This window comes from Cannabis sativa, chromosome 4, assembly GCF_029168945.1.
Source record: "Cannabis sativa cultivar Pink pepper isolate KNU-18-1 chromosome 4, ASM2916894v1, whole genome shotgun sequence".
NCBI lineage: Eukaryota > Viridiplantae > Streptophyta > Magnoliopsida > Rosales > Cannabaceae > Cannabis > Cannabis sativa.
This window is the reverse complement of record NC_083604.1, coordinates 13,220,555-13,248,446: the sequence shown is the minus strand read 5'-3', so window position 1 is coordinate 13,248,446 and position 27,892 is coordinate 13,220,555. Positions and strand designations below refer to the sequence as shown.

General features: G+C 36.3%; 2 protein-coding genes and 1 non-coding gene across 3 annotated transcripts; 2 read left to right on the top strand and 1 right to left on the bottom strand.

The window, feature by feature from the left end:
• The first annotated feature begins 313 nt into the window (after positions 1–313).
• LOC115714073 (protein NRT1/ PTR FAMILY 6.1) lies at positions 314–3,271 on the top strand. The gene is made up of 4 exons (XM_061113296.1): positions 314–946; positions 1,031–1,248; positions 1,352–1,932; positions 2,192–3,271. Exons 1-4 carry the CDS (start codon positions 700–702, stop codon positions 3,054–3,056), a joined length of 1,911 nt encoding a protein of 636 aa, XP_060969279.1. The 5' UTR covers positions 314–699; the 3' UTR covers positions 3,057–3,271.
• A 6,603-nt stretch (positions 3,272–9,874) lies between these two features.
• On the bottom strand, positions 9,875–15,498 carry LOC115712682 (uncharacterized). Its single transcript, XM_030641010.2, has 4 exons — positions 13,181–15,498; positions 12,319–12,890; positions 12,017–12,236; positions 9,875–11,564 (listed from the first exon to the last, which is right to left on the bottom strand). Exons 1-4 carry the CDS (start codon positions 14,402–14,404, stop codon positions 10,206–10,208), a joined length of 3,375 nt encoding a protein of 1,124 aa, XP_030496870.2. The 5' UTR covers positions 14,405–15,498; the 3' UTR covers positions 9,875–10,205.
• An 8,772-nt stretch (positions 15,499–24,270) lies between these two features.
• LOC115715346 (small nucleolar RNA R71) lies at positions 24,271–24,377 on the top strand. The gene has a single exon (XR_004011222.2). It is a non-coding gene; the product is annotated as a small nucleolar RNA R71 (small nucleolar RNA).
• Positions 24,378–27,892: the final 3,515 nt, after the last annotated feature.

The window sequence follows — 27,892 nt, the reverse complement described above, 5'->3', positions numbered from 1 at the left end:
GGCATTTATTTAAGGATATTTTCTGACAAAATAATGTATAATACACTTGTACCAATAACATCATCCAACTACAAACAGGTACAACGACACCGACATCAATCATATACATAGCTTATTTTGATTAATCATATTAGGTAGACATACTTATACAGCAATAAATTGAATTTTATAGGTGGCTTAACCACTACTTATAGGGAATTGAGTGTGAGAGTGAGAGTGAGAGTGACTGCTTGGCATAATCCAATTTGGTTAATCACGAGTGACACACTACTAATTGTCTATTACTTATAATAGTGACAATGGTATAAATGGGGCCCTTTCATTTCCTTCATTCAACAAACTCCTGCCAACAAAGTTTGCTATTTAATGCTCTTTCTCTTTCTCTCTCTCTTTATGGTCCCTTTCCTTCATTAACTCTTTACTTTCATTTCTTTCATATATGGCTTACTTCCCCAACTTCTGTCTAAATTTTAGATATTTCTCATATACTGGTGAGCTGAGCAGAGCAACAATCTGCACTCACCCTCAGCTGATTTGTAGGTCTAAATATAACTACAACACACACATATATAGATGGTCCCATAAAACATAGGCCATGATATTATCTAACATCTATATATATACATATAGAATCTTCTTGGTTATTGGGAGAAATATGGTTCTTATTAAGAGTGGCTATTGATCTAGGAGAGTACTGAGATGGGTGCAAGAGGAGAAATCAAGTCGCCAGAAGGGGGTGGTGTGATGATCACTAGTGGCACTAGTTTCAGTGTGGGTTCAACTTCAGAAAGGAAGAAACTGGGAATTTATTTCATTGAGTCAGATGACCGACGCACTGCTTTTGGCCGTGGCTATACTGGTGGAACTACCCCTGTTAATATCAGGGGCAAACCAATTGCTGATCTTTCAAAGACTGGCGGTTGGATTGCAGCCTTCTTCATATTTGGTATTAATGTTAAAACATGTAGTCTTCATTAACTTCCCATAACATTATTATACAGATTGGTTTTTTCTTAACATGTTGTTGTAGGGAATGAAATGGCTGAGAGAATGGCTTATTTTGGGTTGTCTGTGAACATGGTGGCTTTTATGTTCTATGTTATGCATAGACCCTTCTCAAGCTCATCAAATGCAGTTAATAACTTCTTAGGGATATCACAAGCTTCCTCTGTCCTAGGTGGATTCCTAGCCGATGCTTACCTTGGTAGATATTGGACAATAGCAATCTTCACAACAATATATCTTCTGGTAAGGAATTGGGGAAATGGGATTTGCTTCATTTATCATTTTATTTTCCATTAGTCACTGAAGATTAAGAAAAAGATTCAATACTTTTGTTTGCTTTGTAAAGGGTTTGACAGGGATCACTTTGTGTGCTGCTCTGGATGTTTTCACACCAAACCAGGACCAATGCGACCAGCTATCTCTGCTTTTGGGCAGTTGTGAGCCTGCAAAGCCATGGCAGATGCTTTACCTTTACACTGTTTTGTACATAACTGGGTTTGGAGCTGCAGGAATAAGGCCATGTGTTTCTTCCTTTGGAGCTGATCAGTTTGATGAGAAGAGCAAAGACTATAAAACCCATCTTGATAGGTTTTTCAACTTCTTTTATCTTTCAGTCACTATTGGGGCTATTATTGCCTTCACAGCAGTGGTCTACATTCAGATTAAACTCGGGTGGGGTGCCGCCTTTGGCTCACTGGCTGCAGCTATGGGATTATCAAACTTGGTGTTCTTCCTTGGTACTCCTATGTACAGGCATAGGTTACCTGGAGGTAGCCCTCTCACCAGGGTTGCTCAAGTTCTTGTTGCAGCTTTTCGAAAGAGAAACGCTTCTTTCTCTAGTGGCGATTTCATAGGCTTGTATGAGGTCCCTGGCAAACAATCTGCTATAAAGGGCAGTGGAAAGATAGTGCACACAGAGGATTTCAGGTAATTTTTGCTAAAATGTATGGGGTTCCAATTCAAAATCAACAACGGATTCTCTTTCGAATTGCTATCATTTTTGATCAGAAGCTCATTTAATATCTATAAAGTTCTGACTTAAAATCAGTAGAAAATTAGTGGATTCTATAAGTGAATTGGTGATTTTTACATCTATTCAATGTGAAATTTGGTGATCTTTCGTCTATGAACTCTACTCAAACTCAGATTTTCCTCTGATTTACGTTGCTTCTGTCAAATATTGCAGAATTTTGGATAAGGCAGCCCTGCAGCTGAAAGAAGATGTTGGTGAGCCAAATCCCTGGAGGCTCTGCACTGTGACTCAAGTAGAGGAAGTGAAGATCCTTTTGAAACTCATTCCAATACCAGCATGTACAATAATCCTTACTGCAGTGTTGACCGAGTACCTAACACTGTCAGTGCAGCAAGCATACACAATGAACACCCACATTGGCCATCTAAAACTCCCAGTGACATGCATGCCTGTGTTTCCTGGCCTAAGCATTTTCCTCATACTGTCACTCTATTACTCTACCTTCGTTCCACTGTCCCGACGCTTCACAGGCCATCCTCATGGCGCTTCACAGCTTCAGAGGATTGGCATTGGATTAGCAGTTTCCATCCTGTCTGTGGCATGGGCAGCCATTTTTGAAAAATACAGAAGAAACTATGCCATTAAGCATGGATACGAGTTGGTATTTATAACTCCAATGCCACACTTGAGTGCATACTGGTTGCTTATTCAGTATTGCTTGATTGGCATTGCTGAAGTGTTCTGCATAGTTGGTTTGCTAGAGTTCTTGTATGAGGAAGCTCCTGATGCTATGAAAAGTATAGGATCGGCTTATGCTGCTCTTGCAGGTGGTTTGGGGTGCTTTATGGCCTCCATAATCAACAGCATTGTCAAATCTGTAACGGGGAATCCAGAGAAAGGGGAGCCCTCATGGCTGTCCCAGAATATAAACACTGGTAGATTTGATTATCTCTATTGGCTGCTAACAGCTCTTAGTGTAATCAATTTCTGCATTTTTCTGTATTGTGCAAGTAAGTACAAGTACAGGGTAGCTCAGGTTGAAACAAAGAAAAACAACAATAGAGATAACTCTTCCTAGTTATTCACTAGGACTTTTTTTCTTTTTTTAAAGAAAGGGTAAACTTGTGAGGCCATAAATTATTGGCTAAGTCAATGAACATCAAGAAAATCTATTAGTATTAGGTAATTTAAATGTTTTCAAATGATTGGTGTTGGTTCATACTGTGAAAGTCAGTACAAGTGTTCTTAGCCTTTTTGTTTTCCTTCTCTATAAATTAATTGTTCTTTTTGCTGAAACTACTTGACATGTCAAATTTTCAGCAAAAAGAGGATAGTGAAAACTGCAAAGGAGAAGAGTACTGATATACAAGCACTTAAAAGGATGTTATTTAAAATTGCTAGTGCAAATTGCCTATTGCAGAAAGTTGCTACTTTTAAGATCAAAAATTGTAGAAAGTAGTAAAGGAAAGTATATCTAAAATTGTAGAGAGTGTTTTTAATATGAAGCAGAATTGAGAAACACTTCAAATATATTAAAGCTAATTCTTGAATATACTTCTTTTCTTTTTGTTGTTGACAGTTATTAAGATTATGCTTACAAATTAGACTATGTTAAAGTGATGAGAGAGAGAGAAAGAGATGCAGCAAGTTGTTGGAGGATTTTGTTGTTAATTGAAAGTGAAATTAAGAAAATACTGTGTAGTCATATGTTATAAAAAGCAACTATAGTAAGAGTGAACTTTTATGTTTTTAAATTTTTTTATAACTACTTGTTTTTATAACGGTCTACATTATACATTATAGTTATAATAAGTTATTTCACTTAATTTTTTTTAAAAAAAGTATTGAATAATTTATGACATCAAAAATAAAATTCAAAATTATCAATTATATGAAAAAAAAAAAAGAAGGAAAATTTACATTTTAAAACGTTAAAAGCAATTAAATTTCAAAAATATTGTAGTTTTATTTAATACCTAATATATACCCTTTTCTATAATATTTTTAAAATAATTGTTTTTTTCAATATATCTTCTCAATTTATGTTTGCAATGATGACAATGACATCATCATTGTTTATATTCATCACATTTTAATTCATGCACAACTATCAACAATTACATGAAATAATTAAAAGAGAAAAAAACATCTTTGTTGCTGCTTAATAATTGTCACCAATGGGGTACCACGTTCTATAAATAGACACATAAGAGCAGCTTCAACTAGAGATGGAAATTGGTCGGTTAATGTACGGGGAATGCAATCCCCGCCCCCATCCCCGCTACCTGTTTATACCCCCATCCCCGCTCCATCCCCGTCTAATAACCAACGAATTCGGGGTAGGGGAATACCCATCGGTTATGGAAAACCCATCGGGTATCCATTAAGGTAAAATGAAAAAACAAATTAATTTAAAATAATTGAAAAAAATAAGTTAAACTAATATTCTCACAAATATTTATTATGCATTCATAATTCATAGAAGATAAAAAATAAACATACTTAAAAAAAAGCATAACCTAATAGAAAATAAAAACTAAATATGTGTCAAAGTTTGAAAAAAAAACAAAAAAAATTATATATATCTATATCGGGGTCGGATATGGTGCGGATAGTATTATCCCCGTCCCCGCCCCATCCCCGCTTCGGGTATTGAAATTGTCTTCCACCACCGCCCCATTAACCACTAAGATGGGGAATCCCCACCCCATTAGGGGCGGGTCCCCGCGGTTATCCATCCCCGCAGTATAAATTTCCATCTCTAGCTTCAACACAAGCTAGTCAAAGTAGCTTGGTAGGGTTGTGTCAGGTGGTGAGCTACTCTCTAAAGTAGCTTATGCATTAGAGATAAATTTTATGGCAACTGGGGTGGTTGCACAGGAGCAACGATTTATGTGTTTTTTCAAAAAAAAAAATGAAAAATATAATATTTGAAACAAACTAATAATAAAAATATAAGTTAATATTAAATAATATTAGAGCATTTTTAGTAGTAAAGTAGTCAAAAATAATGTGAATGAGAGATAAAATAAAATATTATATTTTGAGATGCTGTGAAATTTTATGACAATTTTAAAAATTGCCCATATTGGAGATGCTCTAAGACTTTGAAAAATAAATTAATAAAGACTAGTTATCATTTCAATATTTTGTATTTTTTTTTCAAATATATAAAAAAAAATTCGTGTGGCTTGACTTGTGGGCTAAGAAAATTTGGTCATTTGTTTTCTTGTGATAAGTATCAACATGTGCTCCAATTAAATTTTTTTTTTGATGAGTTTTCTATTAAAATTTGATTTCTTATATATTGTATTTTATTTAATTGTTGATCTTGATTGATTTTTTAAATTTTAATTGATTTGTTTAAAAAGAAAAATGCGAAAGGGGCATTTTTTTTTTGGTAAAAGGGTAAGGCAATTGTTGTTTCCTTTTCTATTTTTTTTTCTTTTCTTGTGTGTTTTTATAATAATAAAAAAAAGAAGGAAGGGGCAGTTTTTCTTTGTAAAAGGATAAGGTACGTAGTTTTTGTTTCCTTTTTTATTTTTCAAATTGGTTTCCCTTTTATTCTTCTTTTTTATCCTTATATATATCAATTTGTATTTCATTTAAATCTCACAAATTCTCTCTATCTACCCGATCTCTCTTTTCTTTATTTTTTTTCTCTCTTTGTTTTTATTCTTACTTTCAGAATTCCATGGCTTAAATAAAGAATTTAGGACGTCGAAGGAAGATAGATGAATCAGAGACTGCCCCATTGAATGAATCGCCTGAGCCATCACAATCACCTCCTGCTACTGCAACTGCCTCGATTCTAGTTAATTCATCGCCTCCTCAGCGTGAATCAAAGAAAGCTTCATCCTCAACTCCTTCTTCCAGCAAGAGAACACCCAAAACCCTAGCTCAAAAATCTATGACGGACACCGAATTTCCCAAGAGTTATAGGTCTGGTTCAAAGTCTTCTTCTCTTTCTGTTGAGGGCTCTCTTTCTCGTGGTTCTCAGTCACCACCTGTTGCTAGTGGTGTGGCTTCTGCAGCATCAACCCCAAAAGGTACTTCATCTCCGATCCGTGCCCAGCAAGCCTCTCTTGAAAAGAAAGCACAAACCAAAAGGAATCATGATAGGCCTATTGCTGTTGCTAAAAATCTCAAGCTCAATACTCTTTCGACCTCCTCGAGTGATGATGAAGAAGAAGATCCCATGGAAGTGTCTTTTGAGGAATTTGATCCAGAACCGAGACTTTTTCATTTGAAAAAATAATTTCTGTAGAAGATGATGTTGTCTCTTTTGAAAGTGAGGAAGAACTTGTTGATCTAGATCTTGAACCGCCATTGCCTAAATCTGTAGCAACAACTCCTCGATTTGCTTCTACAGTTAAAGCTTTAGCAACAGCAAAAGGAAAACAACCTATGAAGGCTTTTTCTCTAGCAAACTTTTTTCCTCTGAAGCTATTAATTCAAGATTTTTTTTATAATGACAATCAACGTGATTGAAAGTTATATGCTACCCGTAAATTTAAAAATGAAAGAAATTTTGATTTAAATGCTTATCGAGTTTATGACATTATAAAGTGTGTTCAATATCAAAATTGGAAGGACACATTAACTGAATTTGAAGGTTATATTAATGGCATAGTTAAGGAATTTTATGCTAATTTGACTGATGAGTTGCTTGATAAAAAATATGAGTTCTTTAGCAAAGTCTATGTTTGCGGGCATTGATTTTCTTTCACTGAAGATATTGCTAAAGTCTTGAAATTGCCTAAAGGTGTAAAGAGTGGCGATATGTCCATGGATCATGATTGCATTCTCACTGAAATCATTGGTGAACAAGTTGAATGGCTTGCCGGTCAAAGTCTGCATTACTCATCTTACTTATGGCCATGCCTTACTAATGCGGTTTGCTCTTAGTAATTGGTTCCCAAACTCTAACAAGATGATGGTGTCTCAAGATTTGGCTCTTTCTTTTTCGAATCACTACAGGGACAACTATTGACTTGGCTTCTCTCATCATGGAGCAAATTATATCCTTCCGTCGAGGTAAAAAACGAAACCACAAGCTTATTTTTCCGAATCTAATCTATAAGGTTCTTTCATCTCAAAAGCATGTGGTCTTTTTGAATGAGACACTTGAGCCTGCCTTCACTGGAACAATTTTTCAACTCTCGGAGTATTTTGATGGAGCTTTCCTCAAGCACCCTAAGGCTTCTGTTGGTGGAACTCCATCTACTACTGCTACAGGTTCCAGTTTTGCTTCTATTGATGTGCAAGAAGTCAAGCAGGAAGTGACCTTGATGAAAAATTGCTTGGCTAACATGGAGGAGGTTCAATAAGAAATGTCCATACAATTGTCCACTTTGATCAAGCTTTATGGGGCTTAAGTTTTGTGTTCTCTTTCCTTTACTTTAACTTGTTTGGTGATTTTTTGTTGGACTTGTTTTATTTTCTTTTTGTCTTTGGCCCTTATAGATAAACAAAAAGGGGGGTAATGGTTTTAATTTCTTGTGTTGTATACTCAATTCTGGACTCTTTTTTCAAGGGGAGTTGAGGTTGGTGTAATGATGTGTTTCTCATGGGGAGTTTAATATATGATTTTGCTAACTTTATTTTGTAGGTGTATATTATTTAAAAATATTTTGATTACCTAAAGTGCCAATGGGGGAGCTTGTAAAGTCATTTTTTAGCAAAAAAGGTGTCAAAATATTTTTTTTATTTAATATGTATTTTTCTTGTGCAATTAAACTATTTTTATTATAGTGATTTCGCGCCTCTAATTACTATTTTCTTTTAAGGAAAGATTCATTTTCAGCTTGTCTCATTTTGTTTAGGAAACTTCTTATAAGAGAAGAAATTTTCTTATGGAAAGTTGTCTAGTTTTAGAAAACTTTGATTTTTATTTTTTTTAATGATTTTGGTTTTGCCTTGATAAGATCAGATCATATAAACTATATTTGGCAGGTTTGAAGTCCAAATTCGTGATCTTGGTCAAATTTGGAAAGTTTCCTTTCTAGTCCTGATCTTTTGTTGTAGAGTTCGATTCTGTTGCTGTAAATCAGGAAATTTTTTAAGGAATTTTTGTACAGTTGTAAAATTAATTTTTGTGATTGTCTCTAGGGTTACTATGTTCTACAAATAGAACATAGAGAGTAGCCAAACGATTTACGTCTTTTAGTTTTCATTTTTGCGTATTTTCTTATTTGTGAGGAGAGAGTTCTTTTTGTGAGAACCTAGTTGTTCAACTATGTTTTAGTGTTTATGTTATTGTTCTTATACTGCTGTTAGGATCGGTTGAACAACTTGATTGAACAAGAGAAAGGTTTTCGGGAGAAGACTAGTTCAAGCCTTACTTCAGGAGGAAGTAAGTACTCACACATCAAGGACGAAGGGAGTTCGCTGTTTGATGGTGTTTCAAAATCAGATTCGTGAAGTGAATTACAAAAGATCGTGGGGAAGATTTAGAGGGAGTCTAAACTTGTTTAAGTCAATTGTATTTGTAATTATTTAAGACTTTACTAATTGATTTCATTCTCTAAGTGTGGACTCATGGACTAGAAGTGTTTAAAATAAAATTGATATCACGTATAGTTCTCTTGTGTCAAGTTATTTTAAATTCTACATTTATTTATTTTTGGTTCTGGTTTTATTCTGCAAATCTGTGTTATGCAGTGACAGAATTGCAATATGTTGCTGTAGACTGTTACAATTGTATTTTTACTGTAACTTAGTAATATTATTGGCATTTGCAAAAATACGATTTTTCAAACTAGAAATTAATCTCACAACAACTATAAGAGCATCTCCATTGGAGATGCAAATAAGTGATGCAAATGTAAAATATAGCTCACTTTGTCAAAAGTCTACTCTAATGGTGTGCCAAATTATGATGTAAATATCTCACATAACAAAAAGTGATCCAAATTTAGATCACAATATATCATGATGTAAAATTTGCATCACAATAAATATTATGATTTTATATTTTCTATCATGTCATTTTTAATATTTTATTATTAAAGTTTAGATAGCATGCTTGTTTGCATTAAATGACTTTCATAATTTTTATTATTAAATTTTATATTTATTTTTGTATGATTATTTTTATTTTATATTTTTAATAAACTATTAGATGAGCATCAAATGAGATATTAAATTTTGCATTAAGGTTCACATTTATGCATTGGAGTATAATATTAAATGTTGATACAAAAATATCAGAAGCCTATTATTTGTATTAAATATAGATTAATTTTGCATTTCCCATTGGAGATGGTCTAAATCAACTATAAAGTAATAAAAAACAACTAGAAAAGTAACCTCATGACAACTATAAATAAACTATAAAACAAAAAAAAAAAATAGTTTATTATTTTACTGAAAAAATATTTTTGTAAATAAAAAATTTAAAAAAGTAAAAATAATTTTTTTTCGGTATTGACATATTTTTGTAATTTTTTAAAATTTTTTTTATCAATTAGGTAAAATTTTCTTAATTCATTATTTCATTACTAACTAATAGAATAATGGACAGGCATTAGAAGATTGTACATTTCGTTCTTGGATTAGAAGTCTTTGAATTTGACACTGCTTACTACCAAGCATTAAGACGTCAAGTATATCAATGCATATCGTAACACTTCAATGAGCATTGTCTGGTGGTCAATGCAATGGCCGATTTACACAGCACTTCGTCCTCATTTTTAACAATCCAAAATCAGACCTCCTATTTCATCCTAAATCCAGCTTTTACTTTCATTCATTTGACAAAAATTGATATTGGTTATCTCTTGCCAATCAATCCAATCCTGATATAAGTAAGAAATATGACAACTTGAAACAAAATCTAACATGTTCATACCTCTACTATGATATGATATTATGATGTGTATTCATTTCTTAGTAATGAGAAACTTGCTCCAGAATCCTCCTTGTGGTGGATACTGGATGTGCCAGGTTTATTACAACATTAAGTCAAAATGTTCAGTTAAAATGGTTAAGATAACCAAGGAGGAACCATTAGTAACGTTTACAAGGTTAGTTCACATATTGGAATGTTTTTGCTATAATTAACTCAAAAAAGGTAATGGATGATGCTTCTAGCAATTCCATGCATTCAAAAGCCTAAACAAAAAAGAGTAAGGACTGTGAAAGAAGCAAGTGACAATCTCCAACTTTCACCTCACTTGAAATATTTGCCAAAAACATATTGTACAGTCTACAGATTCTGTGTTGCCTAAATATACTTTAATCCAGAGAGATACTGTTGTCTAGAGATCAGATACTGGGCCAGAGAATAAATGATTCCTAACAAACCCAATATCCTAATTTTCAGAATATCCGTGATTATCACAGATGGAAGATTTAGAGGCAGAGTTATCAACGGTGTTGAGTCTGTTTGCTTAGTGTAACTCCACACAAACCTGTTGAAAAGGATATGGCTGGGGAAAGTGAGGATGAGGAGAGCCAAATTCTTCACTGCAAAGAACCAATCTGGCCCACCGATTTCCAAGCCCCAGCCTGCATTTCCATGCCAGACTTCTTCCCATATGCTGTACAGAGCAGTCATGGCCAAGTAGACTGATATAACTACAGCCACAGGAAAATATCTCTGCTTGTCCCCAAATCCCGCCACAAAATCAGAGTCCTGGTTGAGGAGTAGCAAAATAGGTGCCAGGAAAAATATTGCACGGTTTGAGCCACCCGTCAGATTGACATTCAAGATGAGGCATATTGCAAAGCACATTACAGTAGCAACGTTACCAACTGCAGGCATCCAGGCTCCCTCACTGGCCATCCTCTTGATTGTGAAGTTGGACACAGTAGATGCTCGCCGATGTTGCGTGAATCTCATTCTTGGAGGATAACTAGTGGATGATGTGCTTTGGCCAGATTGAACATGTCTCATTCCCCCCCTTTCAACAGCTTTTTCACGCAATAGTGAAGCAAGTTCATACTTTACCTCAAGAGCTATAAGCATAAAGATTGCAGCATACAGACCAAGAAGAGATGTCCTTGCTCCCTCAACAGCTAGTAGAGTCGTCAACTTCTTGTCTTCCTCACCCATTTCTCCAACTCCACTATCTCCAAAGATACTTTTGATTCTTACCTGACCCTCCAAAAGGTATGTTACTGGAAACAGTGCTACAAGTAAAGCAAATACCCATGGTAGAAGCTTTGTGCTTGAGGCAGAAGGGAAATGAGTGAAGACCACAAACACAGAAGCACAGACCATAGTCACAACAATGAGAGCGTGGAGGACGGCTGCCTGAAGGAAGTACTCAGCAGAAATGTACACACCCAAAGCAATACCCATAGCAATGGAGTAAAACACCCTTAACTCAACAATATACTTAATTGGTATAACTGATGTAACAGCTGCCAGTGTAAGCAGAATTGCACCAATAAGCAGCCAAGCTGGCCATGTGGGCTTTGGTGCCACAAAGCCATATATGGAGATGTCATCAGCAGACTGTCGGGCAGCTTTGATTAAGTCAGATCGGTAAGTCCATGTTAAAGGAATAGGAATAGGTGGTTGCATCAGGATAAACAATAAACCTGTTGCAACTATCAGTGCTAGGCATCTTTTAGCAGACTGCAAAATGACAAAGTAAAGAGAAAAGAAAAATGCGGTTAGCATTGAATAATACTAATGATTCGTGTCTAAACGATAAAGATTTTAGAAGTCTCCAAGAACCGTATTCAGTTTCTTATGATAAGACACCATATTGAGAAATTGAATGGTATTGTTAAAAAAAGTGATCAACCATAAATTAGTCAAATAGTTTTAAGTGGCTACTCATCGGCCAACACATTCTATAATCCTTTCCCTCCCCCCACCTCTGTAAAAATAAAATAAATCAGAAGACAAGCAAAATTAAAGACATAACTGCCAATCCCATAGTTTAAGATATTAATTAGGAATTGTAGAAGCAACAGATTTTGGTGATAAAAGAATTGCTTTCTTCCTCAATTTCTTTGTAAATGGTTCTATAGAAGAACCTAAGTTGAACTTAACAAAGAAGCAAAAGAAAGAAATGGAAGTACCAGGGCATGAGAGAAGTGCAGCGCAACTATGGGTACACATGCCAAGCCCGACAAAACAATACAGAAACCCAATAGTAAACCATCAGATGGGGATCTCCCATTCCACCATTGGAGAGCTTCAAAGATTGTTTCACGACAAAACCAGACAGATAAAGTAACCACACCAGCATGTGCATAGCCTTGCCAAACTTTCATCTTAGAAGTTGTTCTTGACTTGTCCCTGAAAATTCATATCCACATTAAATAAATTTGAACAACGGTGAAAACTAAAGATTCTTTGATGTAATGAACTGATAAACTACCTGTATAGAAGTACTGGTGGAGAAACAGCTAATAAGAGGATGGCAGACACCCATACAACAGACTTTGACGTAATAAACAACATAGCAAGCTTGGAAGAGTACAGGCAGGTCAATATCCAAACTGCCTTTGAACCAATCCGATGATCAACCGATAATCTTCTAGTTAGAGCCACACCCACTAGTGTTGTTACAACAACCAAATAGCTTGGGTACATCACATCATCCTCAAAGCCATAGTAATAAATACCAGAATAATTGAAAAATCGGTTCTCAATGTGGCAAAGCAGCACAGCATGAGCAATTAAACAAGCCTCTGTCAAAAAGTGAAGTTTTGCGGGAAGAAGAGCGATACCAGGAACAGCCATGGCCAAAATAACATTTGCAGTTACAAGTTTACAAAAAGATTTCAGTGACATGCCTGCTATCCAGATATTCAAATCCCAGAAATTATGCATTACAAACCACATCACCATCAAGCTCCCCAACACAACAAAGGCAAAGTACGATGGGAGGCTCTTTTTAGTGAAAAAACGAGCCAGGTAGAAGCCAGCTATAGACGGCAATGGAACAAACTACAATAAAAGCAATAAATACTAACAGTCAATGGCTATAAGCATTTTTATCAAATTAGAGATATTATGCATGTTGTCATCTCTCTTTACAGTTGCTGATTTTTGGATTAGTCATTGAGCATACAATCCATGTATATGAGTTCACTTGGTTAGAAGATGTAGCTATCAATGGATTATATGGTTTGCTAAACTACTCCAAGCAAGCGCAAAGACAGTCAATTGTTCAGCAAGAAACTATAGATAAAATTCAAAAGGAACAACAATGTACTAGCAAAATGAGAGATACATACCACTAGAGGAAAACCCACAACGATTGCCCCAGCAGCACTAACTACAACAGCCAAAAAAGTGAACGCCAGGGAGCTGAACGCATCAGAAACCATGCCCAAAGCATAGGCACCAGCTGCGGAAGCTCCTCCAAGCATAGTCGTGGTGACAAGAAGGTAATTGAGCGGTGGGGGCACCTGAATGTAGCGGCCAAAGGAGTGGAAGACAACTCTAATCTCCAAGCAGATAACGACGACAATCAAAGCAATAGCACCGTTCATGACCCGAATGCTGTGAAGATGTTGAGCATTCTTAGACACCCACCAAAGCGCACCCCGGGTAGAGGCATAGAGTTGGAACAAGAAGGGAATGAAGAAGAGGAGGAACAGATCAGAAACAGCGGCAGCGGAAGAGAAGAGGATGGTGTAGTGAGAGGCAATGTGGAAGAGAAGAGGAAAGAAGAGCAAATTGAGTGTGTGGAAGCAGGAATCGAGAGGCCCCAGAATGAAATTATCTTCAGGAACCTGTCCCCCATGGTACTTGACTTCCTGCTTTGTTTTGAAGGAAGAAACACGGGGGATGGAGTAAAGCCAGTAGAAAAGGCAGTTGAAAGACATGAGATAGTAAGAGGCGTTGTGGATGCCGACGGCGGATATGGTGGCCCAAGTGAAGAGGGCTGAAGCCGGGAAGGGGATGCAGGCAAAGAGAAGGCGCTCGAGGGCGAGAACAATGGAAGGGTTCTCGATTTGAATCCACTTGAACTGAAGGGAAGCCCAGACGCCGATGAGGAAATTGGTGTGGGCGCAGAGTAAGGCGGCGAGGATAGCGAGCGGGAGTGAATTGAAGGAAGAGGTGAGGGAAGAGGTGAAGAAGAAGGCGATCTGAGCGAAGATGAGGGAGAACCAGACACCGAAGAAGGCACCGGTCTTGAAGTTGAGGGAGTCGACGATGTAGGAGATCATAAGGCCGAGGGTGAGAATGGCGAGGACGAGGGTGCCACCGAGGTCAAGGAGGAAGGCGGCGCAGGGAAGGAGGGCGACGGAGATTCTGAGATTGTGAGCAAAGGAAGCTGGGGAGAAACGGGAATTGTTAAGAGATCTAGAAGTGGAAGAAGGGTCCAATTCAGGACTCCGATCGGAGGAAGAGTAAGGTGGGGAGCCATTGCTGAAGGAGGAAAAAGAAGGAGCGCTCAGAGAGGACGATATGTATGGTCGGAAGGAGCGTGGTTGGAGCTCCGGCGGCATCATCTTGGCCGGCCAACGGAAAACGACGACGACGACTCTTGGCTTCTTTTTCTCTTGCTCAGAGAGAGAGAGAGAGAGAGAGAGAGAGACTACTCTGTTCTGTTCTTTGCTCTCTCACTTTCGTCTCCTGTGAGTTTTGGGATTTTTTTATTTTTTTTTAAAAAAAAGTTATTGAGAAATTGTGAGTGGTTGATTGGAATTTTATGACGTGTTTGGCCACCAATATGACCGTCCGATCATCCAACTAAACAAATTACGCCTATTGTAATCGGCTAAATACCTCTATTAATTTTTTCCAAATGTCTACAATCACAAAATTAAAACTTAAAACATTGATAGAAGACGAAGAACAAAAGAAAAAGCCTGACAAAAAATATATCCGACCATTGATCGAAAAACTTATCCACTCATTCTTTGGTTCTTTCAAACTTTTAATACTCAGTATATTGTGAACATCATTATTCAACAAAGTTTTAGGGTTATTTTCATAACTATTTTTTTTTTTTTTTTGAGAAATACAAGCTTTGTATCTAAGATGAGGCAATAAAGGTCCAAATACAGAAAACTAAGAATGTGAAACACAATTGTTCTACAACATTTCCTTATTAGTTCCTAATGCCTTTTGCTTCGTATCATGAGCGTATTGTGTCTTCTAGGAATGAATTTGATTGTGGCATGAGGAAAATGAGATAAAGAGAAAATGACTTGCCAAACTTTATCCGAAAGAGCTGAAAAATCTTTCTGCTTCTTTAGGATTTTGGAGATGAGCACTTGGCAGTCAGGGACTATCAAACCAATTGGAAAATGAACTTCCTTGCACTAATTTAAAGCTCGTAGAAGGGCTTTTGCTTCAACAAATATAGGAGGCAAACCTGAGATAGCAGAGGAATAAAAACCAGCAATAACTCGGCCAACATGATCTTGAACAATCGCACCATAACCATGGATATTATGTTGCCTTTGCACAGCCGCATCCACACTGAGTTTGTAATTTCTAGGAAAAGGCAGAATTGAATCAATGATAAGGGCTGTTGAAGAGCTGCCTTCTGTAGCAGTTTCAGGTCTAGGGAGAACTTTGTTTTGGGCTTCAGAATATTCTTGCAAGTAAGAAATAATAAAAGGTTCTATGTCTTTGAAAATATGATTCTTATCTGCAAAAAGAGATTTGTTATGATGATTCCAAATAGCCCACAAGATACCAAACAATGTGTAAAGATCATGTTTAGGATACTTCTCAAAACCTCTCAAAAGAAATTCTTTAATGTCACAATATCTAGTAGCTTTAAAGAACTCAAAAAAATTGGTATGCTTCCAAAACTTACCTACTCTGGAACACTCTAGGAGCGAATGAGAATTGGATTCCACTTTACTAAGACAGATAGAGCAGTAAGGGCTAGGAAGAACTTTTCTAGTGTAAAGGTTAAGATTAGAAGGAAGTAGATGATTAAAAGCCTTCCAAATGAAGTGCTTTATCTTAGGAGGGATGTTTGAAGACCAAACAGTCTTCCACTAGGTTTGGAAGGTGTTCGGGACAGAAGAAGAAGGTGAGGATTGGTTGGAGTTGGCAAGGCGATAAGCTGAGTTTACCGTGAGCATACCAGAAAGAACATGGCCCCAAATGAGACAGTCTTGGAGTAAGGATTAGTAGGAACAGAGAGGATGGAGTATATGGTATCCTTGTCAAAATGGGAATTGAGTTTGTTGATATCCCAATGGCCATCTTCCTTAATGAAATAAGAAAGAGTAATTTCTGGAGGCAAAGAATCATCTTTATAAGAAATATTTATGTGATCATGCAGCCAATTTGGGCTAAGGGTAGGAATAGTTTTACCATCTCCAATCTTCCAAACTAAACCCTTAGAAAGCAAATCCCTACCCCAAAGAAGACTCCTCCTAGAATAGGAAGGAGAGTGACCCAGGGAAGCATTGAGAAAATCGTTATTCTTAAAATACTTGGCTTTTAAAATAAAGGCCAGAAGGGAATCAGGGTTATGGTGGATCCTCCAAGCTTGTTTAGCCAACATGGCTTGGTTTTGGTGAATAATAGTACGAAAACCGAGACCCCCAAAAAATTTTGATTTGCAAAGATTGTTTCAGGCTTCCAGTGAATTTTAGAGTGATTGTTTCCTTTAGAGCCCCACCAGAAATTAGCCATAAGTTTTTCTAAGCCAGATCATCCTATGTAATAATAGAATTCGGTTGTAAGGAAATAAGTCAACTTTTTTCTCTTTCCCTCAAAGAAAATAGGAAAAGCCTCAGTTTAATTGCATCATCACTCACCCCATTATATTTAAAAATACCAAAAAAGCTTTAGAAAATTAGACAGATGATCGTGAGGATATTTAGTCGGCAACCCACTAAATTGAACAGGATATTGCACCATTTATAAAAAATAGTTGAATTGATTTCAAAGTTATTGGCTTAAACTATTTGTAATGACCACTCTAGTAATGTGGATTAGAAAAGGCAATTAGCACTAATTTTTATTATTTTATTATTATTTGTGAATTAATTTTAAATGTGGACCCCAATATTTAGAAATAAATATTAGAGTTATAATTTCTCAAATTTTGGAGATTTTATTAAACTCTAGGGGTATTATTTGGTTTATATGTGAAATATGATAATTTTGTAATTTTTGCTCGGCGACAACGGAAAATGCGATGGATGGCTAGATTGATCAGATGGGTAAGTTTAGAACCCTATTTCATAGTGGGAAATAATTTAGAGAAAATAAATTATCGGGATTGAGCGGGGTTATGGAAATTGACCATTTTACCCCTAGCTTTAGAAATACCCTAGTTTTAAGTCTAAGGGCATTTTAGACATTTTGTTTAATGGTGGATTAGGTGGCTGCCATGAGTGTGTGACACCTAGCACATTACTTTTCAGCAAGATTTAATTAGAAACCCTTTGAGAAATTAAGAGATAAAGAAGAAAAAATTGGAAAATTGGATTATCTCTTGAACTCTCTCTCTCTTGCTTTCGGCTGGGACAAACCAAGGACCAAAACCAGAATTTTCATCTTGTTTTTCTGGGATTTAGCAAGGAATCAAGGAGGATTTAACCAAGGTAACTTTAGTTGCTCTCTAGTTATGTTTTTTCTCAAATTTTGCTTAGTTTCAAGAGGTGATTTGTTAGGTTAGTGGCTGTTAGGTTTAGAAATGATTTGGGTTTAGTTGTTATGCTCAATATTGATTGATTTAAGGTTCTAGCTGCTAGTTTTGATGCTTGATAATGATTCTAAGCAAGCTTGAGTTTTGAAACTCAAGCTTTGAGCTTTAATGGCATAATTTGATTTGTTGGTTTGTTCTATGATTTATTGGTTGGAAATGGATGTTTATGCATTGTATAGGTATACTGGAGAGTTTGGTAAAGTTTGGGGTTGAATTGAATTAAGGGGGATAATTTTTGGTTCCCAGCAGCAGAACCGGAATTCCGGTTTTGGGAGGCCGGTACCAACCGGTCGACCGGTTGGTGACCCAGAACCGGATTGCCGGTTGGGAACCGGTCTGCCTGTTGGGGGAATTTCCAGAACCCTAGTTTTGGCCAATTTTGAGATATTTAGGGTATTGCCATGAGGTTTATCGATAGGGAAACTTTTAGTTTCAAGTTTAAGTCCCGGAAAGTGATTTAGCGAGTCACTCATCTGTGTTGCAATTATTGTGATTAGGGCATCCATCTAGCACGTGAATTCCGTTCAGGTCGGCCAGCACACTTGAATTCGGAAAACAGGTAAGAACTGTGTATAATGTATGATGTGATTATCTGAATGTGTGTATATGTGTTTATATATGCATGCTTGAATTATGTTAAGCACTACCAACACTTGTATGAATAAGTTATAGAGTGTATTGGTATAGTGATTGTTGTGATTATGAGTACGATACAGTGATACCAACACAAGCATGGGAAAATGCTAAGGTGTGTGGTACATCACTCAGTGTTACTCAGTGATCGGGATAAACCCTACCAACACTCGTACAGTGAGGTACGATGTGTATGTGGTATAGTGGTTGTACCCTGGTATTGAACGTTCATACTCATCTGTTAAGCTCTGTAAATAGGTGTATGGGCGCCTATTTACAGGTCGGAAATTATATGGTATGTTATATGCATTTCTTACTGAGTCTGTTGACTCACGGTTTCTGCTTCCATGTGTAGGTAAAGGAAAGGCGAAGGCTGAACAAGAATGAACCTGAGCTCAGGTGAGATTGTACATGTCAAGCAGCGCGACCTGGAGTGTTCGGTCTCGGGACATCTGGGAGTTATATTTTGAAAGTCGCTGATGACTTGAAAATTATGTATTTTGAAATGTAAAGTTTAAACAGTATATTTTACAAAGTTTAAAATCGGGATCCCGGAATTTGTAAATATTATATTTTATTACAAGTTTAATATTTAAAGCAAAAAGTTTTAATTTGACACGTTTTTCGAGAAATTTCTTTGATTAGCAAAGATTGCACAATAATTGAAAAAGCACTGTAGCGTGCCTTAGCATTAGGGCGTTACACTATTGGTGGTCTTATATAGTTTTGTACCCCAGTCAGAGTGGGCAGTACATAGTCTCTCAGGCTCCTTTCAGCATTATTTTGAGCATGTCCCCTATATACAATTGTAGGAATAAGATCAATCCCGTCATCCCCATCATTATGTGCAGGCACTTGTTCTTTCTATTTTATTTGCAAGACTTTTCAATCTCAGGATTCAAAGGAACAAGACTCTGTCTGCTCCTATTCTGTTGCACATATAACACAATTCACCTGAGATAGATAAATTAAGAGACTAAACAGGTTAACAATAAGAGAAAATGAGATCATATTAGAATAAAAGTTAATTAGACTGATATTGATAATTTTCAATCCCAGCAAAAAACTTATTCGGTAAAATTAATACACAAGTATATGCAATCGAATCAAGTAATATAATGAAGAAGTAGAGTATATTTCCCACGAGGATTGATTATCAATTACTAAGTAATTAATTCTTTGTTTCTATTTTAATAATAAATTATTTGGAGAAATGTAAACAAAAAAATAATAATTATAATTGAGAAAAATAACAATAATAAAGACAAGGATTATTATGATCACCAACTATCCTTTATTTTAATTTCTAAGGCAATTACTCAATTTCTCTTCTTCCTATATTCACGTGGTAAAGTTTAATCACAAAGAAAGCATTAAGTAAATCAACTTACAGAATTATAAAAATAATCTAGATACTTTCGTCCTATATTAATTTCATCCATAACAATCATAGCATATTCAAATATCACTTTTCAGATTTTTGATTCGAATTCATAGATAACAATTATAGATGGCCAGTAAATAATTATAAAATTAAAACAAATTGTATAGAATTAAAGTAAGAGAAGAAGATGAAATTAAATAATTACATTAATCCATAAAATAAATTCAAGTAGTACACATAATAAACCTTCAGGAAAATTAGCTACTAGAAGTCATTCTAAAATAATAGAAATTCAATTAAAAATATAAAATATAGAGATATGGGAGATAGAACACTGAATCTTCTAATGGTGTCCTATGCTCCTAGCCTTCCTTTTATGCTCTAAATTGGTCCATATTTTCGAACGAAATCAAAGCTTGCCTTTCTGCCCTCTTTAAATAATGAAAAAAAAATCAAGTTTCTCAAAATCCACAAGGCTACAACCTTGCTCAAAAAGTCGCGACCTTTTTAGCGAGTTTCCTGTTGCTATATTTTTAAACGCTACGCAAGTATACGCAATCAAGTAGTAAATCTCACACAGGTGAGGTCGATCCCACAGGGAATTGGATTAAGTACCACTAAATTATACTTATTATTCTATTCGGTAAATCAAAAGCAATTATTATTTAAAAACAGTAAAATATGAAAGAAATTCAGAAAACTTAATAACACAATTTAAAATTGAGCAAGATGAGACAATAGGGAGGAGAATCCTGTTGTTGTTTACCCAAATCGTTAATGCTTAATTACTATCCTATTCTTGGAGTGAATGACAGATTATGAAATAACCTAGCTCCTTTCAGATCTTCTAGATTCTAAATCACATGTTATCTAATTAATTCCTTAATTAAACTAACATGAAATCAGCATTAAGCAATAATCTACTCGTCACATAAGTCATGCAAATACTTTCGTTTCACATAGAACATTGATTATCTTAATTTTAGCATTCTCAATTCTCACTTTTCAGATTTTGAATTGAGATCATAGAGCATGCACAAGGTGATCAATCTTAAACATGAAATTAAGAACAAACTAAGACAATTTCACACACAAGAATTGAGGAATGGTAATTAAACATTAACTAGGCAAAACATTAAACAACAATCATCATCCTCCCTAAATGGGAAATTTAGTTCAGAAACAAATCCATAACCATTCCTATAGCAATATTCAACATAAATAAATTAAAGAGGAATAGAGAAAGAAACTGTTGGTGGATTGACTCTGGATCTTCACTTTGATTTCCTCTGCTCTTCTTGCCTCTTTTCCGCCGTGTTTTAGGGTTCCAAATCGCTTTCCCGTACTTCCAATCGCAGCTTTTCTATTTATAATTGAAATTTAGGGTTCGATGGACGAAAATGCCCCCGGTCCGTACGGATCTCGCCGCGCCAAGCTTCCTCTCGCCGCGGCGAGAATTTGCCAATTTTAGGTGCTTTCTCGTTTTCGTAACTCGCCGCGCGAGCCTCTTCATCGCCGCGCCGTATATGCAAAAACTCAAAAATTAAGTTTTTCTTCTACAAGACGTCTTTCAATGAATTTCTCGCACCCGAGACCTCTTTTACTCCAAAGAACTCGAAAACATAGAAAACAAGCGTAATTCCGTCCCAACACAGCTAAAAATGCACATAAATTGGATCCAAAACATAGGCTAAAAATAGCCTAACAAACTCCCCCAAACTGACTCTTTACTCGTCCCCGAGTAAACTAAGACTAAACTAAAAAAAACTGACAATGATAGCTGAACTTTCCAACAATTTAATTGTTACCACCACCTGCACAACTTCAATCCATCAATAACCAGAATTTCAACTTGCCAACTCTAAGAACTAAGTTGAATGTGCAATTTACAAGTAAGTAATTCATACAAACATAAAGCATCGCAATTTCCATCAATATCACAACTGTTCTAACTTTCCAACATCCCACTAACACATGATCAATAAGTTTGAATGACATACCTCTCTCCACTAATGTTGACAAATTTCTATCTGGAATCAATAGGTCTTTTTTGGTTAAAATCACATGGCTTAGGTACATGGGTAGGTGAGAAGTCATTTAGGCTATACTATACCATAAGCACAATTAACCAAGCAAGCCTAGACATTTATTTTGCTTACTTTCCATATATCCCAAAAACAGAAATAAGAGATTGCAATTTTTCTTGTGTGTGCACCTCATAATTTTCTTAACTTTTTTTTTTTAGACACATTTTTTTTCTTTTGTTTTTTCATAGGCACAACACACAATATTCTTATTTTTTTTCAATCTCTCATTCCTACACTTTATATTTTTTTTTTTTTTTTTTTCACTTACAGCACTTATTCCCCCCAAACTTGCTTCAAGGCTCATGGCATAACAAAATATGTTCAGGGTGAAAAGAGTTTAGAATAACGAATTCAGCTCCGTGAAGTGGTGAAAAATTTTAAAACAGGCTAAGGCTCAACTTTGGGTATACTAAGGAAAAATTTTTTTCAGGTAGGCTTGAAAGGCTCAATCGATCCAAAGAAAATTTGCCTAAATCACTTTCCAAACAAAAATCATCAAGGATTTCGCTTCAAGAGAGTATGTCAAACAAATTCTATTCCATGTTCAATCAGTCATTCCACAATCCAAATAGAACACAAGTGATATGTGAGACTAGCAAATGTTTTAAATCTACATGAATCACTTCCTAGCACACATCCATCTTAATTCAAACAGTTGCAAGTCAAGCACACAGTTATGTTTTAATCCATTGCACAAGTGAATAACAACAATTCAATCAATCTTTCAATTTAGCTATCACACAAGACTAAAAGAAAAACTAAAACAAATAAACTGAAAAATTTAAGTCGCCCCCCACAAACTAAAATGCACATTGTCCCCAATGTATGAAAATAAACCAGGGTGAGAGAAACTTACCTGAGCCCCATCAGAAGGGGTTTGGCGGCGGTGGAGGTGGTGGCGGGTAGAATCCACCTCTCGCATCCATGAGGGCCTTTGTGCCAAACGAAGAAAACTGACCTCCAATGTTGCAAATTTTAAAGCTTTCCTTAGATTGAGAGTCACCTTCATATTTCCCACACAAATGTTTTCATACGTCGTCGAACAAGCTTCGAAATCGTTCTTTAGACTTCCCTTTCGTCTTGTTGGTAGTGACTCCTCGACCATCCTTTACAACTTCCGCCGACAACAAGTAGGAATTTCACTGCTTAAAGAAATACTTTGAAAGTCTCTTCTTCTTTTTGAACACGCAACTTTAACTCCCCCTTCTGTACATCAATTAATGCTCTTCCCGTTGCTAGGAATGGTCTTCCCAAGATGATAGGAATATTCTCATCTTCTTCCATGTCCAGTATTAAAAAATCAGCAGGGAAGATGAACTTACCAACCTTTACCAAGACATCTTCAATTATACCCCGAGGATGAGTCAAAGACCGATCTGCCATTTGTAAAGTAACTGATGTGGGTTTGGCTTCCCCTAATTTTAATCTTTTGAACATTGATAGGGGCATTAAGTTGATAATCGGCTCCCAGATCACATAAAGCTTTTGTTTGTATAGAACCCCCTATTGAGCATGGGATGTTGAAACTACCCGGATCTTTTAGCTTGGGTGGTAGTTTCTTTTGTAGGACCGCACTGCACTCTTCAGTAAGAGCCACTGTCTCATAGTCTTCCATCTTCCTCTTCTTTGACAAAATTTCCTTCATAAACTTCACATAACTTGGCATCTCAGCTCTAGAGCTTCAAAGAAAAGGAATGTTAATGTGAAGTCTTTTGAAGACTTCTAGAAACTTGGTGAACTCGCTGGTTCAGATTGGTCTTTCTGAGTCTCCGAGGATAAGGTATCTTCACATGATGATCAATACCGATTGGTGGGAGACCGTCGTGGTGGTGCAGGCTATCGCAGCCTTCTTTTCCTTTGGTGCCGGCTGCCTCGTGCTCGTTGATCCCGAACCCCATCTTCAATCGGTTGCTTTGCCACTGTGTCCTTCATAACTCTTTCCACTCCTCAAGGAAATTGCTTTACATTGCTCTTTTCCTTTTGCCTCACTAGTGCTAGGTGAATTTCCTTGAGCTTGGTTTGCCACTTGAGTAGACAATTGTTCCATTTGAGTTTCTAGAGTTTTAATAGAGGCTCTAGTCTCCATCATGAATTGGAGCAATAATCGCCTTGGATATTGGAGCCTCCACTGGTGACTTTGTTGTTGGTTTTGTTTGGCCGATTTCTCCGCCGGTAGAACCCCCGTTGGTTGTGCCCATAATTATTATTTTCGGGAGTAGTTCCCAATGGCTTTTGCTTGATCCATTGGCAAATTATCCACATCCGCCCGACACTCGAAAAGTGATGGTTGCCTCCACATATCTCACAAATAACTCGGGCTTGTTTAGCTTGCCCCGCAATCACTTTGTCAAGGCCTCAACTTGAGCCGTCAACTTTGTGATGGCATCAACCTCTAGCACACCGCCACTTTCTTAGTTTGACTCCTTTCGCCACACCGCCGATTATTTAGAGCCATCTCCTCCAATAGATCGTAAGCCTCATTAGCACTCTTTCTCATAAAAGCTCCACCAAATTCGCCGCATCTATTAAAGTTCTAAAGTGTTACCAACCAACCCGTTGTAGAAATTGTGAACCAGCATCCACTTTTCTATGCCATGATGAGGACACCTCCTGATCAGATCTTTAAACCTCTCCCAAGCCTCATAGAGAGATTCATTATCTTGTTGGCAGAAATTGTTGATTTCTCCTCTTAGCTTTGCGTACCTTAGCCGGAGGAAAGAACTTTGACAAGAATTTTGTTGCCGCATCATTCCATGTAGCAATAGAATCTCGGTGGCAAAGAATTCAACCAACTCTTGGCTCGTTCTCTTCCGAGCGAGAATGGAAACAACCTCAATCTAATGGCATCGTCGCTAACTCCATTAACTTTAAAAGTTTCACAAAGTTCCATGAAGTTAGAGAGATGCAAATTAGGATCTTCGATGGAGTCCACCAACCGGACTCGAAGACCGCACCATCCGGAGTATGGCAAGTGTTTGATCTCAAAGTTATTCGCATCCACTCGCCGGGCTCGATACATGATCGCACTCCAAGAAGAGTAGTGGAGAATGTAATCTCTCAAGCTACTCGCCATTAGCTTGATCTTCAACGGCACCACCATTATTACCGTTATTCGAGCATTCGCATTCACATTAGTGTACATGATTTCGATGTTTCAAATAGCTTGCCGAAACTCTTCTTGCCTCTTGTTCTTTCTCGTTTCTCCTACAAGTCTTCTCAATTTCGTGATCAACCGGTACTATGACCGTTTGTCCTTCACGGCGCATACACTTAGAATTCCCGAAATAGATAAACAATCTTGCAAGAATGCATTAGAAATTAGCAAGAAAAAAAATAAACCAAAGTAGAAGTTAGTATAATTTTATGTAATATCAATCTTTATACAATTCCCCCAAGAACGGCGCCAAAACTTGTTGCTATATTTTTAAACGCTACGCAAGTATACGCAATCAAGTAGTAAATCTCACACAGTGAGGTCGATCCCACAGGAATTGGATTAAGTACCACTAAATTATACTTATTATTCTATTCAGAAATCAAAAGCAATTATTATTTAAAAACAAGAAAATATGAAAGAAATTCGTAAAACTTAATAACACAATTTAAAATTGAGCAAGATGAGACAATAAAGGGAGGAGAATCCCGTTGTTGTTTACCCAAATCGTTAATGCTTAATTACTATCCTATTCTTGGAGTGAATGACAGACATGAAATAACCTAGCTCCTTCGCATCTTCTAGATTCTAAATCACATGTTATCTAATTAATTCCTTAATTAAACTAACATGAAATCAGCATTAAGCAATAATCTACTCGTCACATAAGTCATGCAAATACTTTCGTTTCACATAGAACATTGATTATCTTAATTTTAGCATTCTCAATTCTCACTTTTCAGATTTTGAATTGAGATCATAGAGCATGCACAGGGTGATCAATCTTAAACATGAAATTAAGAACAAACTAAGACAATTTCACACACAAGAATTGAGGAATGGTAATTAAACATTAACTAGGCAAAACATTAAACAACAATCATCATCCTCCCTAAATGGGAAATTTAGTTCAGAAACAAATCCATAACCATTCCTATAGCAATATTCAACATAAATAAATTAAAGAGGAATAGAGAAAGAAACTGTTGGTGGATTGACTCTGGATCTTCACTTTGATTTCCTCTGCTCTTCTTGCCTCTTTCTGCTGTGTTTTAGGGTTCCAAATCGCTTTCCCAGACTTCCAATCGCAGTTTTCTATTTATAATTGAAATTTAGGGTTCGATGGACGAAAATGCCCCTGGTCCGTACGGGATCTCGCCGCGGCCAAGCTTCCTCTCGCCGCGGCGAGAATTTGCCAATTTTAGGTGCTTTCTGTTTCTCGTAACTCGCCGCGGCGAGCCTCTTCATCGCCGCGGCCAGATATGCAAAAACTCAAAAATTAAGTTTTTCTTCGGCCAAGACGTCTTTCAATGAATTTCTGCACCCGAGACCTCTTTTACTCCAAAGAACCTGAAAACATAGAAAACAAGCGTAATTCCGTCCCAACACAGCTAAAAATGCACATAAATTGGATCCAAAACATAGGCTAAAAATAGCCTAACATTTCCACTTTTAAATTTCTTCGCTAATTTTGGTTTTCTAGTTTCTATTTTCTTCTAGCAACCAAAGCAATGATGCATCCTTCCTTGCTAAGTTGCGGCCTTGATAAACATATTTTTTTTTCTTCCTTTTTCACTTTATTTTTGGAAAGTGCCCATTCTTCACTTTAAACCACGATTTTTTTGAATTGAAAATACAATCTTTGACCCATTTGAGGTAGCAAGAAATCCAACTAAGCTTCTAGAAATTTTCTTTCTTCTCAAAATTATCTAATTTTATCTCAAAAATACTTGAAGAACACCCAAATTATCAAAAATAGAGATCTTCCAATATTTTTCCTAAAAACATAACAAAAGAAAAACCAAGCTTAAGTACGAACAATAAAGTGATAAAAATATTAAAACACACACTAAAATAGACTCTAAAAATGCATAAAAATAAACCTTATATTTAAATCTATAATTAGACTATAAATTAACTATTCTCATTAAATTAATAGTACATAAGATATCAAGACATAATTAGAAGGATAAAATGGTAATTTTGACCGACTCTACTTATGAATTGATAATTGGAGAATAAACAACTTATTTTTATTATATCAATAAACTACAAGTAAGAATTATGTAAAAATAATTCTATATTGTCAAAGAGAGCAATTTTGATATTTATAGTGGAGTAATAATAGAATTAATAAATTAGATTATTATATTGATGAGTTTAATAATAATCAAGTATTTATTGGAGCTGTGAAATATAGGTCCAGGTCCGCAGGTTACATCTTGTTGGTCGAGGTTTTCGGCAACCGATTTAATAATATATATATAAGAAAGCTGTAGGAAGTTTAATGCATGAGATTTTTACGTGGTTCGGGCTTTAATGAGCCTTAGTCCACAAGTCTTTTGTATTAATGAGAATATTTATTACAGAAAATGTTCTTGGTAGTTTTTCTCTATTTGATTCTTATGGAACCCAGAATTCTTGACCCCTGTGTTAATGTGTTTGGGGGGTATTTATAGTGTTTTTCAGGGGTGATCCCTAGAACCGTACTAGACTTTCTGTGTATTTTCAGTAGGGCCACACATTCCCAGCAGATTTATAATGGGAAATACATGGCCTATACCCTAGTTACCTTAGGGGTTAGGTGGATATAATCCTTTATCCTTTCTTGACTGATGTGATCCCTCATAAAGTAGCCGTCACTAGGCTTATTAATCATAGTGTAATAGCTGCAGAAGAGGGGTTACACCGTCAGACTTAATGCTTATGGCAGTTTCAATACGTCTTCTCCCATGCGGTATTAAATACGAGGTGACTGTTCAAATGGGGTCTGGTGCCTCCCGAAGGTGCTTTACCATAGCTCTATCCTCCGGGAGTACGTGGACCCCTCATATCTTCTCCGGAAGGTATTTTCTTGTTGATACTCTTGATCTAAAAAGACTTAGTCAAATTATCCCAGAACCATGTTGGGTTTTATGCCCTAAATAAAACTCATTTCAATATAATCAGATTTACTTATTAATATAGATCAGAAACAACATTTAATGTTGCATGGTTCACATGATTTATCTCATGATTATATGTACATAATGTATAGATTCATCTGAAACCCTTTTC

Coding starts and splice junctions, on each gene's coding strand:
- LOC115714073 (XM_061113296.1), top strand. CDS start 700: ATGGGTGCAAGAGGAGAAATCAAGTCGCCAGAAGGGGGTGGTGTGATG. Junction 947..1,030: donor TGCAGCCTTCTTCATATTTG/GTATTAATGTTA, acceptor ATGTTGTTGTAG/GGAATGAAATGGCTGAGAGA. Junction 1,249..1,351: donor TCACAACAATATATCTTCTG/GTAAGGAATTGG, acceptor TGCTTTGTAAAG/GGTTTGACAGGGATCACTTT.
- LOC115712682 (XM_030641010.2), bottom strand. CDS start 14,404: ATGATGCCGCCGGAGCTCCAACCACGCTCCTTCCGACCATACATATCG. Junction 12,891..13,180: donor TTGTGGGTTTTCCTCTAGTG/GTATGTATCTCT, acceptor CTTTTATTGTAG/TTTGTTCCATTGCCGTCTAT. Junction 11,565..12,016: donor TGCACTTCTCTCATGCCCTG/GTACTTCCATTT, acceptor GTCATTTTGCAG/TCTGCTAAAAGATGCCTAGC.